This window comes from Microplitis mediator, chromosome 7 (assembly GCF_029852145.1).
Source record: "Microplitis mediator isolate UGA2020A chromosome 7, iyMicMedi2.1, whole genome shotgun sequence".
Taxonomy (NCBI): Eukaryota; Metazoa; Arthropoda; class Insecta; order Hymenoptera; family Braconidae; genus Microplitis; species Microplitis mediator.
Genome location: NC_079975.1, coordinates 22,930,265 through 22,946,480, shown reverse-complemented (window position 1 = coordinate 22,946,480; position 16,216 = coordinate 22,930,265). Strand labels below are relative to the sequence as shown.

Genomic DNA, 16,216 nt, shown 5'->3' with positions numbered 1-16,216 from the left:
GAATTCTCGAATTTTTATAAAAAATCTATAGATTTCGGTTAATTTGTAAATTGATTATCATTGCAGCGATTTTTTCAGATTTTGGAGAAATGCACAAGACGAAATTCCCCTGAAGAGTTTCATTATTCGAGTCCTATAAATATTTAAAACGTAATTTAAAATATGAAATCCGGAAATTCGGTTAATAGACAAATTAACTTTCTTACAGACCGACTAGAAATCTTAAATCAAAAAGAAAATGTTGAATTTAAGAGTTTTTATAGAATTTTTGTAGAAAGTCGATAGGAAATCAAGACGTCACTGTCTGAGAAAATCCATAGAAAATTTTTAGAAAATCCGAACGCCATTGTCTAAGAAACCCCATAAAAAATCAGGACTTGTCATTGTCTAAAAAAAAATCTATATAAAATCGTGAATTAAACATTTTCTTTTTTATTCAAGATCTACGGTCAGCCAGTAAAAAGTCATGTGTAATAGATATCCGCGCGCTTTTTTAAATTTCTTCAAACGTCTTTTTCTCAATTATTTTCTGTCACCATTTAATTTTTTCATTAAAAAAAACAAAGATTTTTTAATCTTTGCTGTCTGTCGCATACTCCAATCACATGGTCCGAAATCGGTTTATTCCACTAGTCAAACAGACACTGAACCGCAGTTTAAATTAGCCGATACAAAAAATTAAAAAACAAATTCAAATAACTACTAATTGTAATTAAGTGAAAAATTTTAAAAAATTAATGAATAATAAATTTTTTTTTCAATTTCAAATTTCGCGCCATTGATTAAATTTCATTACGATTCCAACGGCACCACGCATCGCCATCTTTATTTGTATTTTGACATCTCCGTTCAAAATAATATTTAAAAAAATTCAAAAATAGCTGGCGCTCGTCGGAAAGTCCACAGACGAGAGCCAGCGAAAAATCAACTGACTCTCTGCTGCTTGTTAAATCACAGACTTAGGTTAAGTAATTATGCGTTGATAATAGTAAACAAACCGAAACATTTTGTATTCCGTTGTACGCCGGATCAAGATAAAATAAAACAAAACTAACGTACGTAGAAATAAAAATTTAAAATAATTTATTTATCAACTATATATTTAAAATCAGTAGCATAAATGGATAGTGATGACTACAGTTCATCTCAATCACAAAAAAGTGATTCAGATGCTGACGATAATTCAAATATCAGCAATTCTTCATCTGTTATATCTGACGACGATCCACTTAATATGCTAGAGCACGACTCCTACAGAAGTTACAGCGATGATTATAATTCTGATTGTAATTCAAATTCATTATCTTCAGATTGCAATAACACCGATGAAGATAACGATCTGTCCGATATGTACGAAGAAAATAATAACGACCCAAACAATAATATGGATGACAACGAAAATTGGGAGGGGCGAAACTCACCAGAATATCCAGTGCCAGCAAGTCCTCAGCCTGGATGCAGTCGTCATTTCGATTTTGTAGAGAATGGTCACACAGATTCACTGAAATCAGTAACTCTGACACCCGAGGAAATTAGTACTCTAGCTGATAACATCTTGCTGTCAATAAATAAATTAGTCGAGCAAATAAACCACAGCTCGATTGTTGCCGCCATTGAAAATAATTTAAAAACCGGCAACAATAAATTAAGTCTTCAAGATTTACTGCCAGCTAATAATCAGAACCACATCAGTCCTGATGACAACAGAAAAACGGGACAAAAACGTGGTAATGACGGAGACATTTGCTCAGTTGACATGAAGAAATCACGCGAAAATCCACTGCCGTCATCGCAAATCCCGTCTGGTTTTATGGTAAGAAATCCAATTATTGATATTAATAATCTTCAAAAATCTCCGTTACGTTTGCCGCCACGTGAAATGAATAAAAATGATGATAAATTAAACAAACCTAAAAATATATACATCCAAAAATATGTTAATGCAAATCACGTCTATGAAAATGTCTTTTTATCGGGACGGGATCATAATTCTGCTGAGATTATCGATGAGTCAGACGGTACAAGACAAAGAGATAAGACGTCAAGTAAACAAAATAAAGCTGAAGTTATGTTGCCTGTAACTAACAGCGTAACTCACAGTGTAACAAATATATTGAACACAATACCAAGTAGATCTAATCCCCAAATACCTCGAGCAACAAATAGATTAGCAGTAGGAAATATAATGAGCAGAGCTGATGCCCAGAATTTAACTAAAACAACCGAAAGAACTCATGGTCATTTACAAATTACGACTGTAGCTAAACCATGTTCTGTTCCAACTGCTACCGTCACCAGCAATGCCTACAATTATCCTAAAGTATCATCGAAATATTCTCCCGTCGGGAATTCAGTTGTCCAAACTGGTCATACGTCGGTTAGAATAAAGATACCGTCAAATTCAGTAGCTGGTTCTACTGCAGGTTCTTCAAATTCAAATTCAAATTCAAATATTGATAAGCTGATTGCTGTTGTGGATAAACGAGCTCCTATTGCGGGTAAAAAAATGAGCACGTGTCGGATAAAAGATCAGGTGGATTACTACGAAAATTTAAAACAAGTAAAGGAAAATTTGGCTCAGCGACGTGAACAATTACAAAATATTGAAGTCAAGACCGCTGAGCTTAATAGTGTACGGGATAGAAATGAACGGATTAGAGAGATTGTTGTTGATCATGGGCATGTTAATCAATTAGATGTCAATATGTTGCCGCCGTTGCCACCGCGGAAATATTTTCCAGCGCATTTGCAACCGCAACAGGGATTGCAGCCTCAAGCAAATGACCCGATGGTCCAGCCGAGTACGTCAGCCAACAAAGTCTGCGAAGAAATTTATCAGAAACTACGGGCCATGTTTCCTGATATCGATCGCGAGTATATAAAAACATATTGTCCGGCTGATTGGAGCCCTGGTATGAGCCACGACATTCAATTTGGAAATATCGTCGAGAGAATTTTGCAAAATGAAGCCTCGTGGATAATAGACGTCACTCCAAATAATTTTATGATCGAAACTGCGGCCAATAATGCTGTCGGCGCAACTCAAAATGTCGATGAAACCTACGAATATCTCACTGGAATATTTCCCAATGCGGACCCTCACTATCTGCGCAGTTCTGCTGAAAAATTTAAAAATGAAAATGACGTCAAGGCGTTCGTTGATGATAAATTAAAAACGTCAGATTATCCAACACGGGAACAATATTTAGCCAAAATAAAAATAACCGAAGAGCAGCAGCGTTACACCAAAAACTTTAACGTCGAACATTTCCTAACTCTATTTCCAAATCCGTTTTCGCACTTTGAAAATGACAATCGAAAGTGCGAATTTAATCTGATTGTCGTTGAATTTTTGAAGAACGAATTCAGTCGGGTAAGAGTTACTACGATTAATAAATTATATCGCGATTGCAAATATAATATGAGTTTGACAGCTAAGAGTCTTCGGGCTATAACTGATTTTATAATGAAACCGCGGTGTCCCAGTGAGATACCAACGGAAAATATTCCGATGCTTCAAGAAATGGCATTCGTACGTCATCAAGATGAGATACGCATGCACATGGAGACTGCCCGTAAAAGAGAAGAGGAAGAGTTCAATTCACTGAAGACTGCTGGCAGTCTTTGGACCTGTCAGTGCTGTTATGATGATGAATGCATGCCTTCAAAATGTTCAACATGCGATAACGCTCATGTTTTTTGTAACTCGTGTGTCGTCAATGGAACAGACTCACGTCTTGGTGACGGAGAGACACACGTGCCCTGTTTCCTTAACTGCGGAAGTGAATTCAGTATTTCCACATTGCAAAAAGTACTCCCGCCTACTAAGTTCAGTATTTTGTTAAAAAAACGTCAGGCTGCTGAAGTGATGGCCGCTGGATTAGAGGGTTTGGTGTCATGTCCATTTTGTCATTTTGCGTCAATTCCACCCGAGGGTGACAAAGTCTTCAAGTGTCTTAATCCTGAATGTATGAAAGAGTCTTGTATTCAGTGCAAGGAACCCAATCACGTTCCTTTCCGTTGTGGTGAGCAGGACAAAAAGGACAAAGCGCGTAAATATATTGAGGAAAAAATGACCCAAGCTCTTACTCGCACTTGTTATCAATGCAAGCGCGCGTTTTTCAAAGAAGAAGGATGCAACAAAATGACTTGTCCATGTGGTGCTATGATGTGTTACATTTGCAACCAGCCCGTGAATAGTTACAATCATTTCCGTGGCCAAGGATCAAATGAAGTTAATAAGTGAGTTTATGTAACTGATAAAAATATTTGTTTAATTATTTAATAATTAATGTTTTTTTTAATTGCTTAATTGTGTTTGTTTGCTAGATGTCCTTTGTGGACTGATAATCAGCGTTTGAATGCAGAGACCGTTAGGAAGGTCGAAGAAGATGCACGCAGAGAAGTTCTGCGGCAAGATCCGACCTTGGATATCGGGACTACTGGGTTAGCACCGGCGTTGCCGCCACCAGCTGCTGGTCCGCATCGGGATATTCCGAACACTGATAATCTTGCTGTGAGTATATAATAATTATTATTTACATATTTATTCATATAGTAGAGAGATGATTATTTTCCTTATCGTCAAAGTTTATCAGTTTTAATATAAAATATATTTTATTTTATTATTAATATTGAAGAAAATTTTTCAATTTCAAGCGCAATAATTCTGAGAAGTTTAAAATTTTTAAGGAAATTTGTTTGAGGAAAATTTATAAAATTTTCTCAAGGCATTGAGATCAAGTTTCAGTATTTTATTTTTTTTTCTACCAGAGTAAAAGCCCCTATACCCGCTCACTTTTCATTGGAGTGAGATTAAATCACTCAGTATAAATTAATGAATAAAATGAAAAATCATATTTTTTTTATAGTTATTTTTTGAAGTTTCGAGTATTAGAATAAAATTTAAGTTTGAAGAATAATCTTGATAATTAATTATTATTAATTTTTTAAATAAGCTCCTTTGTACCCAGAGTCGCTCACTAAAAGTTGTGATGTACCATTACTCGACCAACACATGGCCCTATAGTCGCTCAAAGACAATATCAATTAAACTATGATAAGTTTATTGATTTGGACAAATAATTTATAAATTTTACTACTTTATTCTTTCATAATATAAAATTTCATGAATTTTAAAAATGTATTTAATAAGATATAGTTATAACAATTCGAAAAAAATTTGACGTACCCTAAATTTAATCTAACGAATGAATGTTAAAGTAAAAAATGCCCGGCTGAGCGCGATTTTGAAAACAGTCACTTAATTTAAATTTATAATCTATTATTAAATAATTTGCTACATCATATTTTGATATATTTAGATCCACAAATAATTATTTATCAATAATAATATTTTTAGTTGTAATTTTTTTTTATAAAAATTATAAACAAACGCCTTAAATAGTTAAAGTGAGCGACTAATGGTACTGAGCGGGTATAAGGACTTTTACCTTAAATTTAAATTATTATTATTATTTTTTTTTTTATAACAATATTCAGCTTTTTTCTTTGTACCATAAAAAAAATGTATTTTTAAAAAAATTCTCAGCTCCTGAGATTGATGAGTGTGAATGTATCAGACGTCAGACAAATTTATAATTATAAATAAACTGAGTAAATAATTAAAAAAAATAAAATTTAAAAAAAATGCACTTGTTAATTTAAAAATTTTTTAAATGCGCATTTTTTTTAAATTTTATTTTATCAATTAGTTTCTCTATTTATTGATAATTTCAAATTTGTCTGATATCTGCTACGTTCACACTCATTGGGATTGATCATTAGCTCTGTGAAAAATCCATAAATATTTTTTTAAAATTGATTATTAACTTTTGAACGTCGCTTAAGTAGACGACTCTCTAATTTCAAAGCTCAGTAAAAGTCAAAATTTTTATAACGAATTTTATTAGTCTATTTACTCTGGAATTTTTTTATTATTGTAAGCTAAAAGTTGAATTCATAGTCGAAAATTTATTTAAAAAATTTTGTTAAACTCCCAATTGTTAGATGATACTGAATTTAGCCGACGTCTAATAATTTTTGGATGTTTTTTTAAATGATATATTATTTTTAAAAAATTGCACTTATCGCTTTTTTAATTTTTTACATGTGCATATTTTTTTAACTTCCCGCTAAGAAAATTGTAAATTTTTTTTTTTTGTGATTGAATTGTTGAAAAAAAAATCCAAAAATTGTTAATTGTCTACTAACTTCCGGATCATTAAAAATTAGCGCATGCATTCTTCCCTCAAGCAAGAAATTTAAACTTCCGGGTGCATATCTGGTGAAAAATCATATAAACACAGAAGAAGATAAAACGTCCTAATCTGCTTGTTTGCCACCTTCGCCTTGAGCTCGAATCGGCCTTTATATACGCGAGTTTGAATGTCCTACTCTCCTCCCTTGGTGTAATCTACTATTTTTTTAAAGAAACTGATAAATTTCTAAATGAGGAAAATAATTGTCACCATACTATATATAAATATATATATTTATATATGGATTAAAATATAATAATTAATAAATGTAAATTATTTTGAATTAGAATATTCTTGCGGCTCGAGTACTGAATGCAGATCGTTTTGATTTCGAGGGACGAGAAAACCCAAATCGTCAACCTAAACGTAATTAATAACAATAATAATCAATCACTTCTTACCATATTTATCATTATTTTTATCTTACGTCAACGAATGTTTATTATTTATAGAATATTTAATACCCTATTATTTTTACCTTTCTCAATTTTATGTATGTTCATGTTCACTTATTAGTGTTGTCGTAATTAATCTAAACTTCCTTTTATCATATTGATTTCTACATATAAGTATATTAGATATAGTAATTAATAATAATGTACCTGAACCATTATTATTATATGGAGTCCTCAGGAAAGGATTTCTACCAGAGAATGTTAAGATTTAAAGAAATAAATAAATAATAATAATATGTTAATATTTTTATATAAAGTTAATAAAAAGTGAGCAGTTTTATAAAAAATAGTTTCACAAATTATTTATTTTTTTAATTAATAAGTCCAATGCTTAATTACAAGTATACAAAATATTTAATCGGCTGTTCATTTCAATATATATTTTATTACAGTCAATATTTTTACAATATAATTAAATTTATGCTAACAATTAAATTACTCTGTAAATATTTTTATTTTACGAATAATTTTTATCCGTATCTGTGACGAAAGTCAGAGTTTAAATAAACTCATATGTAATTTATTTAATATATATATGAATATATAAGACTTATGACAATGCTGGTGATGACTGATGACGTCTTAGTTAATTTACTTTTCGAAATTTCCTCTGGGCATGATAATTCCTTCGCCGTCAATCGCTTGGCTTAAACTCGTCGGATTCAAAGCTGGTTTTTTAGTCGTCGTTGTTGTTGTTGTTGGTATTGGCTTCGTTGTTGTTTCGATGTATTGCAGCCAGTCAATATCTTCTAATTTCGGGAATGGTTTTTTCGTTGTTAAAATAATTGCTGGTGGGTCAGTGGGTTCAGGTGTTGCTTGAATGGGGGGAAGATTGATTGGATTGTTGGGGTTTTGATTATTTTGCCCCCAGTTTGGTGGATTTTGAGGAATATTTTGATTATTTTGTCCCCAGTTTGGCGGATTCTGAGGGATATTTTGTTGAGGTATTGGAGTGGTTGGTAAAATTTGATTGTTTTGTCCCCAGTTTGGTAGATTTTGAGGAATATTTTGTTGAGGTATTGGAGTGCTTGGTAAAACTTGATTGTTTTGCCCCCAGTTTGGTAGATTTTGAGGGATATTTTGTTGAGGTATTGAAGTGGTTGGTAAAACTTGATTGTTTTGTCCCCAGTTTGGTGGATTCTGAGGAATATTTTGATTGTTTTGTCCCCAATTTAGTGGATTTTGAGGAACATTTTGCTGAGGTATTTGATTGTTTGGTTGATTTGGTTGATTTTGACCATTTAACCAGGGATTATTTTCATATTGATTAGGATATCGTTGATTATTTAACGTATTTTGATTACTTTCTGGGAATTTATCAGTCATGACCTCACTGGCAATTACTAACTGTAATTACAATAATAATAATTTTTATTATTACGATGTTATTTTATATTTTGTAATTTTAGTTGATATAAAATTACTAGCTATAGATATACCATACTGTCATTTTGCAGAAATAATTTTTTTTTGGTTTTGTTTATTGAAATGCTTTAGTTTACGCAAATAGAAATTTTTTAAAAGATTTATTATTGGAATAAAATAAATTGAATTTATAATTTGAATCAATTTTTTTTTGTATGGTACTGATATTAATTTTCCAATCGCGCTTCAGATGTGATAAGAAATATTTTTGTAATAGATACTGTTGCATAGAAGGCTGAAGTGTAAAACAGAAATAAAATTTTCTTTCTTCATTCTAAATTACATTTTAGTGTAAACAGAAAATAAGGATTTTTTGGCGCGAAAAATTTCCACGCGCTCCAATAAAATTTTTACTAGTACCAAAAAATTTTTTGGATTATAAATTGAAAGCAAAAATTATCTTGGGGCGAGAAAAAATTATTTGAGGCGGAAAAAAATTTTTTTTAGTCCTAAGAAAATTTTTGTCTTTAATTTTATGATGCAAAATATTTTTTACGCCAAGAAATTATTTTTTTTGAGTACAAAATACAAATTTTTTTCTAATTAAATATCTTGAGGTTTTCCATTCGTTAAAAACTTTTAAAAATCTGCATAAAAATGAGTGAAATATTTCTATTAATAGATGAAAAAAGAGTTTTATTTACTAATTAGTATCGTATATGTTGTACTTATCATGCGTTTTTATTTTTTTCTCTCTCGCACTCAAGTGGGCGATTAGTATTATCTTTGTTGCACTAATACAGTAATCAGGAACTTTGGCCGAGTTTTTCTCTTGAACAAACCAATATCATACAAAAATTAAAACGCACTTTAGACAATAGTGCATCAATGAGTAGTCTGCAGTTTGTCGTTATAGATTTTATTTACGAGAAAAACTCAGCGGAAAATATCTGACAACTCCTGTTATAATTAAAAAGCTGATAAAGAAACAAAAGTACCAATTACAGTTGAACCTCGTTATAAGACTATCATTCTGTCTTTTTTATAAACCAGGTATCGTGATAGTTTGAGAGAAAAACTAATAGTCTTATAACGAGGTCCTACTGCACTAGAAAATTCATTAATTTAATTAAATCAATCATTTAAAAACTGCCTGAAAAATGGCGCCGATTTTAAATTCAAAAAATTAACAGGACACCAAAATATTGAGATAAATATTTTTTTTTTTTTTACTGTAAAATGTAACCTAGGGCAGAGAAAAAAATTTTTGTTTTTCACTTCAATCTATTGAGCAGGAATAAATGCAAATACCGGTATCTCTCCCCAAAAAAAAATATGAATGCAAATGACATGAGTTCACACACTTACCATATCCCCAGTTTTACTATTTGTACAAACCCACTCAGGATCTAAAGTACTGCGTTTTCTTCTCTGCACAGCAAATTCAAATCTGTAGTGATTTTGCTGTCCATGTCCATATTGACGCTTTCGATTATAATTCGGGTAATTTTGTCTCGGGAAATTAGATCTTTGTGCTTGTTGTAAAATTTCCGGAAAGGTATTGAACATTACTTCATTTGTTACAGGAAACTAAATAAATAATTATTATTATTATCAATACTTAACTTTTATTTATTATTTAAAGGGGGAAGCTGGTCTGAGATACAAAAAAAAGAGGATATATTTGTGATTTTTTTTCCAGAGTACCTCCATTATTAAAATTCTCAAAATTTGTGACATTATTAAGCATCATTCCAAGAATATTCTGTGAAATTTTCATAAAAAAATATTGAAAAATAAGCCAGTGGTAGTGGGGAGAGACGAGTCACTAAAAAAAAGTCTCCATGCCGAAGGCAGGATAACTCATTACTGCCTCATTTGAAATCAAAAAACCAAAAAGATTTCTTTAGTACACTAGTTTATCTTGGATTTGAACGAAGGAATAAACAAAATATTCATTTTTGAATTTTTGGTAAAGGTGCAATCAAAAAACTCTGATTTTTACCAAAAATTCTTCCTTTTGTTTAATTAAAAAATAAGTAGTTATTAAAAAAAAATCATTCGTTCAAATCTAAGATAAACTTATGTACTAAAGAAATCTTTTTGGTTTTTTGATTGCAGATGAAGTAGTCATGAGTTATCCTGCCTACGGCATGGAGACTTTTTTTAGTGACTCGTCTCTCCCCACTGCCACTGGCTTATTTTTTAATATTTTTTTATGAAAATTTAACAGAATATTCTTGAAATGATGCTTAATAATGTCACAAATTTTGAGAATTTTAATAATGAAAGTACTCTGAAAAAAAAAAATCAAAAAAATATCCTTTTTCTTATGAGGGTGAATGTAGCAGACATCAGACGAATTTAAAATTATAAATAAACAGAGTAAATAATTAATAAAATAAAATTTTAAAAAATGCGCATTTGAAAAATCTTCAAATTAATAAGTGGATTTTTTAAAAATTATTTACTTTATCTATTTATAATTTTAAATTTGTCTGATGTCTGCTACATTCACACTCATCTTTTTCTTTTGTATCTCAGACCCCTTTCCCTCCTTAGTAGACAAAAAGAAAACTGACATTGAAACCCGTTCTGCTGTTTCTGCAATTCCACATTGGATTCAAATTATTTACACCAACTCTCTGATTATTAACAGGATAATTTGTCGAAAGTGTGTTGGTTTGACCATACTGCGGTCTTCTATTACCATTATAATTCACTTGACCATAATTACCCACTTGCTGATTAGATTGACTTTTAGATACACCCACTATTTTACCCGTATCTACATCTAGCCAAACTGTTTGCGATCTCACTGACAAAATTCCCGTTAACCAGATACTAATTACTAAATAAATATTTATCATATATTTATATTCAATATTTGTCATTTTAATTGATTATTAAATTTGCAAAAAAAAAAAAACTACTAGTATAACGTGTATTAAAAAATATATGTCGCTAATATAATGTCCGGATTGTAACTGGTCGACTATAAGATGCTTCGTCACTTGAAACAACGTACGTATGTAATCGAGAATCGTGTTATATTGTGAATGACTACACAAAGATTGCCAGCGTTATTTACCACCACCAGTTAATATTGAGTCTCATATATATATATATTTTTAAAAATATTTTTAAAAACTTATAATTGGAAATTTTTAGTCAAGTACCGGAATCACTAAAAATTTATTATGGTTCATAATTTAAATGCCCGCAAGGCAAAATTAATATAAGTCATAGATTATGGTAATTTATATCTATATATATATATGATAGACACAAACATCTCAATTAAATATTTTGTATCAACATGTTGTTCAATCGTGAGAAATATTTTAGTCAGGAAATTTATAAAATGACCTATTGCCCAATCACTCAATCTTTGACTTATTTATAAACATATATTTTTTTATATTGATTATTATTAACGCGATAATGTTATATATTTTTTAAATGACTCACTATTACGTATGTTTTTTTATTACGACGTTGTAGAAAATAAATAGAAGAGGATATATTTTATTTAAACAACTGGTAATTATATCGATCGTTAACTCACTATTTTATTGCGACAAAAAATTTTAAATATGATATTTATGATCGATAGTTATTTATAGTCAAGTTTTTTAAATAATAAAATAAAAATAATTGTTGGAAATTTTTTATTTTATTTTAGTTTTTATTGTTTGGATTTTTTTTTCTATTTATAGTCTGGTTTTTATTGTTGTAATCATCGGAATCATCTATGATGAGGATAATTGTTGCTAGTATTGACACTCCGGCAAGTATTGACCATACTATCAATTCCAGTATTACCTATGGAGGAAAATTATTTTTGAAAATAAGTTAAAGATTTGATACTGAATTTGGCCGACGTCTAAAAATCTTTGGATTTTTTTAAGAACTATAAATAATAAAAAAAAAAAATATTTCAAATAATTGCACTTATAGATTTTTTAATTTTCTGCATGTGCATTTTTTTAGATTTTTTTTTTTTTTTGTAAATTAGTAGAAAAAAAAATTCAAAAGTTATCAATTGTCTGCCAGCTTCAGGATCACAAAGATTTTGGGGGTAAAAATAATAGAGCAGAATTTTTTTTGATCACTTGAAAGTCTTTTAGTATACGAGAAAAATTGTAGATTCTGATAAAAATTTTATTCGATGATTTAAAAATAAGAGTAAATATTTTTATGGCCTTATCAATTATACGGCAATCAAGGCATTAAATTTTTTAGAAAAAAGGCCGTTGGGTCAAGTCCAAGTCAAATAGTTTTGTTAGTTACACAAGTTGGAACTTAATTTTTTTTTTAATTAAAATTCCGATAAAATTACTCTGTAATTTTTTTATTACGTAAAAAAATTAAATGATTATTTTATGGAAAATTGTATGAGTAAAAAAAAAATGATAAATTTAAAATTCAAGTTTTAAATATTTTTAGAGTATTGAATTTAAAAAATAAGAAAATTTTTTTTCAAAATGTGAACATATCCAATTTTTAAATCATTAAGTACCCGGCCCCTCCCTTTAATTTATTAGGGGAGAGCAGAGCAAAAGCGACATCGCTTTTCAACAACAAAAATTTTTTTTTGCAAATGTTTATCGTCTTTAGAAAAATATGGGGTAAGTCGGCCACTAAATAGTACGACCGTTTTGAAATTTTGATAAAAGAAAATTATTTCGTGTATATTATCTGTTATTTTATTACTCTCTAAACATGAATTAGTGAAAATAAGTGGATATTCAACAATTCCAAGTGCAAACCGAACCACTATTTTCAAAAAGTGGTTCAGTTGGCACTCAGAATTAGTGAATATTCACTTATTCCACTTATTCATGTTTAGGGAGTACAAATCAGCAAAAAAGCTGACGGATAAAATGAATTTAAAAAAAAAAAAATTTTTCATTATTTTTTTTTTTAAGTTTTTCAAATAAATATTTTATCAGCTATGACTTGAATATTTATTTTCCATTATTTTTTTTTATTTTCACGCAAAATTAAAAATTTTTCTATTCTTTGTACCCCTATAAAAAAAATCCATATGGGAATCCAGCCTAGATTCCTATGTGGGTTCCCACATGGCGTTTTTGGATAGATTCCCATATGGTTTCCTATAGGAATATTAATCTGTTCCTTGATTCATATATGCGTCTGTATAAAAAAAATCTTTGTGGGATTGCATGGGAACCCATAAAAATAGTAGAGTGTATGGATTTATATAAGAATCCATGGGTATCTGGATTCCTAAATGGAAAACCCGCATAGAAAACTGTGGGTACTTAGGTTCCCATACAAGAACTTGACATAGGGATTTAAATATACGGATTTTTTTTTGGAAAATTCATATGGAATATCGGTTTCTATATAAGTAATTTCTATGTCTGTCGTTTATTGATACACGTATATGAATAAAAGAATAGATTAATATTCCTATAAAAAATCATCAGGGAATTAATCCGAAAACGCCATGTGGGAACCCACATTTGAATCTAGGCTGAATTCCCATATGAATTTTTTTTTATAGGAGCGAACAGAACTATTTTTAATTTTTTTTTATCAAAATTCTAAAATCGCACTACTCGAGACGACCAATTTACCCCATACTTTTTCTAGAGACTATATAAATTTTTTAGTTAAAAAGTTGTCTCATTTTTTACTCTTCCCAAAAAAAATGATTTAAAGACAGACAATTATTTATCTGAAACTCGGTAGTTAACAAAAAAAATTTTAAACCTTGACAGATGTTAACATAATAAGTATAATAAAATAAGCGGTTTCGCCCTGAATATATTTACTGGGCTCATCATTGAGGTGATGCAAGCAAAGTTTACCGCAGACCGCTAAACTCTAAGAGTTGATCTCGGCACGGGAGAAAAAAAAATTATTATTTTTCAATGATAAAGACTTTGTTTTAATATGTAAAGGAAAAGGGGGCAAAGTGGACCCCACAATTTTTTTTTAATAACTATCAGGGGCAACATGGACATTATGGACAAGTTCTAAGTACACTAAGAAATTTTGAATAGTTATAGATAAAAAAAAAAAAAATTGATGAGAACTGACGCAGTCTTATGAATAATTATATTTATTATAAATTATAACTAAATATACCTCAGCAGATATTTTTATAATCTTGATAAGATATTCACTAGTTGATATCCGTTGCCAAATAAAAAAAGGAATTAATATCGTCGCTAAAAGACTGTCTATTATATTTATTAAAAAATCACACACTGGATTCGAGCAAGAAGTTTTTTCATCACAATTTATAATTTCTAAAAGTCTGAAATATAAAAAAAAACATGTGTTGAAGACATGTGTTAATGAGAGACTTAATTATTAATGATACTGAAGTTAGCAGACGTCTAATAATTTTTGGATTTTGTTTAGACGGTAAATTATTAAAAAAAAAATATTTGAAAAATTTGCAACTGTAGTTTTTAAAATTTTCTACATGTGCATATTTTTAGTTTATTTTTTTGTAATTTATTTGTTGAAAAAAAATCCGAAAATTTTTAATTATTTGCTAACTTCAGGATCATAATTATTAAAAGAGCAACATTTTGTCTTCTTATTTTTAGACCTAATCTCGATCTAAATAGAACGTGAATCAAAATTTTTAATACATATAAAGAATTTTTTATAATATCTCAAATATACCAATGATTGGAATGTCATATGTTTTTTTTGAACGCCTAATTTATGTGCTGTTATTAGTGACGTCAAAAAACCCGGCCAATAATTGGGTTTTTTAACTTTCTTCGGTATTGTAACAAGTGAGTAATTCTTATATTTATATATTTCACAAAATATTATTATGTAATCTGTCTAGATATTATTGTATAAATTGGAAATCCCACTGTATATATTTATATATGACCATGAATATTTTTAAATCGAGCCTGAAGTCCAAAAATTAAGAGACGAAATTTTGATTTTTCGATTTTTTTTGTTTTTAAGTTTTTGTGCCCATATATATGTACATATGTACATAAGGGAAGGGTGGGCCATACAGGAATACAGTCAATCTTTTTTTTTATCTTAATTTGAAATAAATCAAATTTCCAGTTGCCGTAAAAAAAAATTTCTTCCTCGGAAAACTAAAAACTTTTTGACTTTTTTTTAACAATTCAATTACGAAAAAAAAAATAAAATGAATATATGCACATGTAGGAAATTTAAAAAACTACAGGTGCAATTTTTTAGAATATTTTTTTTTTTGTAATTTATCGTTTTGAAAAAAATTCAAAAATTACAAGACGTCGGCTAACTTTAGTATCACAAATTTTGGGACACTCAAAATTTTATATAAATAATGAGTCGTAAATGACATAAAAAAAATTTACTAAATTTTTGGGGCTGTCCATTTTGCCCACCCTCTCTATATTTATATATATATATATATATATATATATATATATATATATATATATATAATTTTTGATAATTTATATTTTTAATAATCAGAATCAGATAAAATAAATAATTCTACCAACTATTAATTAAAGTTTAATTTTTCTAAAGCGTATTTATTTAAAATTTTAATAATATATACATTCTACATTAACGTTAATACTAATTAATAATTAATAATTGACTATACAATATTTTAAAAGTCTATCAAATTAAATAATCTCAGGATTCGTAAATTAATATTATTAATGTTCCTGAAGTTAACAAACAATTGAAAATTTTCCGATTTTTTTTTCAAACAAACCAATGACAAAAAAAAAAAATGAAAAAAATGCACATGTAGAGAATTAAAAAATCTATAGGTGCAATTTTTCCAAATATTTTTTTTTATAAATTATCGTTTTGAAAAACAAATCCAAAAATTATTAGACGTCGGCTAACTTCAGTATCATATTATTAGTCGTCTAATTAAATTTTCTATCTCGAGATAAAAATAATTACAATTAATTACTTGGTAAATTCAAAATAGTACCTGTCACTTAAAGAGTCATTTGATTCAGAAGACGTTACATCACTTAATTTCGATTTTTCATTCGCATCATTCAAAATATCTGATTGCAATATTTTATATATTTCTTCTCGATAAAACTCTTTGCATTTATTATCCAAATTCGAGTCTAATGACATTGTAGTAACTTATGACGTTAAATAAAT

At 29.1% G+C, this 16,216-nt stretch overlaps 3 protein-coding genes across 4 annotated transcripts; 1 reads left to right on the top strand and 2 right to left on the bottom strand.

The window, feature by feature from the left end:
• Positions 1–935: 935 nt before the first annotated feature.
• On the top strand, positions 936–7,015 carry LOC130670913 (uncharacterized). 2 transcript variants are annotated; one of them, XM_057474542.1, is made up of 4 exons: positions 936–1,055; positions 1,311–4,242; positions 4,330–4,516; positions 6,548–7,014. In XM_057474542.1, exons 2-4 carry the CDS (start codon positions 1,349–1,351, stop codon positions 6,632–6,634), a joined length of 3,168 nt encoding a protein of 1,055 aa, XP_057330525.1. In that variant the 5' UTR covers positions 936–1,055; positions 1,311–1,348; the 3' UTR covers positions 6,635–7,014. The 2 variants fall into 2 exon arrangements, with proteins under 2 accessions (XP_057330525.1, XP_057330524.1); XM_057474541.1 differs by having other exon boundaries at positions 967–4,242; positions 6,548–7,015.
• On the bottom strand, positions 6,991–11,122 carry LOC130670914 (putative uncharacterized protein DDB_G0282133). The gene is made up of 3 exons (XM_057474543.1): positions 10,663–11,122; positions 9,449–9,670; positions 6,991–8,062 (listed from the first exon to the last, which is right to left on the bottom strand). The coding sequence occupies exons 1-3, from the start codon at positions 10,972–10,974 to the stop codon at positions 7,307–7,309; spliced, it is 1,290 nt and encodes a 429-aa protein (XP_057330526.1). The 5' UTR covers positions 10,975–11,122; the 3' UTR covers positions 6,991–7,306.
• Positions 10,989–16,189, bottom strand: LOC130670917 (uncharacterized). The gene is made up of 3 exons (XM_057474546.1): positions 16,035–16,189; positions 14,201–14,372; positions 10,989–11,905 (listed from the first exon to the last, which is right to left on the bottom strand). The coding sequence occupies exons 1-3, from the start codon at positions 16,187–16,189 to the stop codon at positions 11,762–11,764; spliced, it is 471 nt and encodes a 156-aa protein (XP_057330529.1). The 3' UTR covers positions 10,989–11,761.
• Between the last annotated feature and the right edge of the window lie 27 nt (positions 16,190–16,216).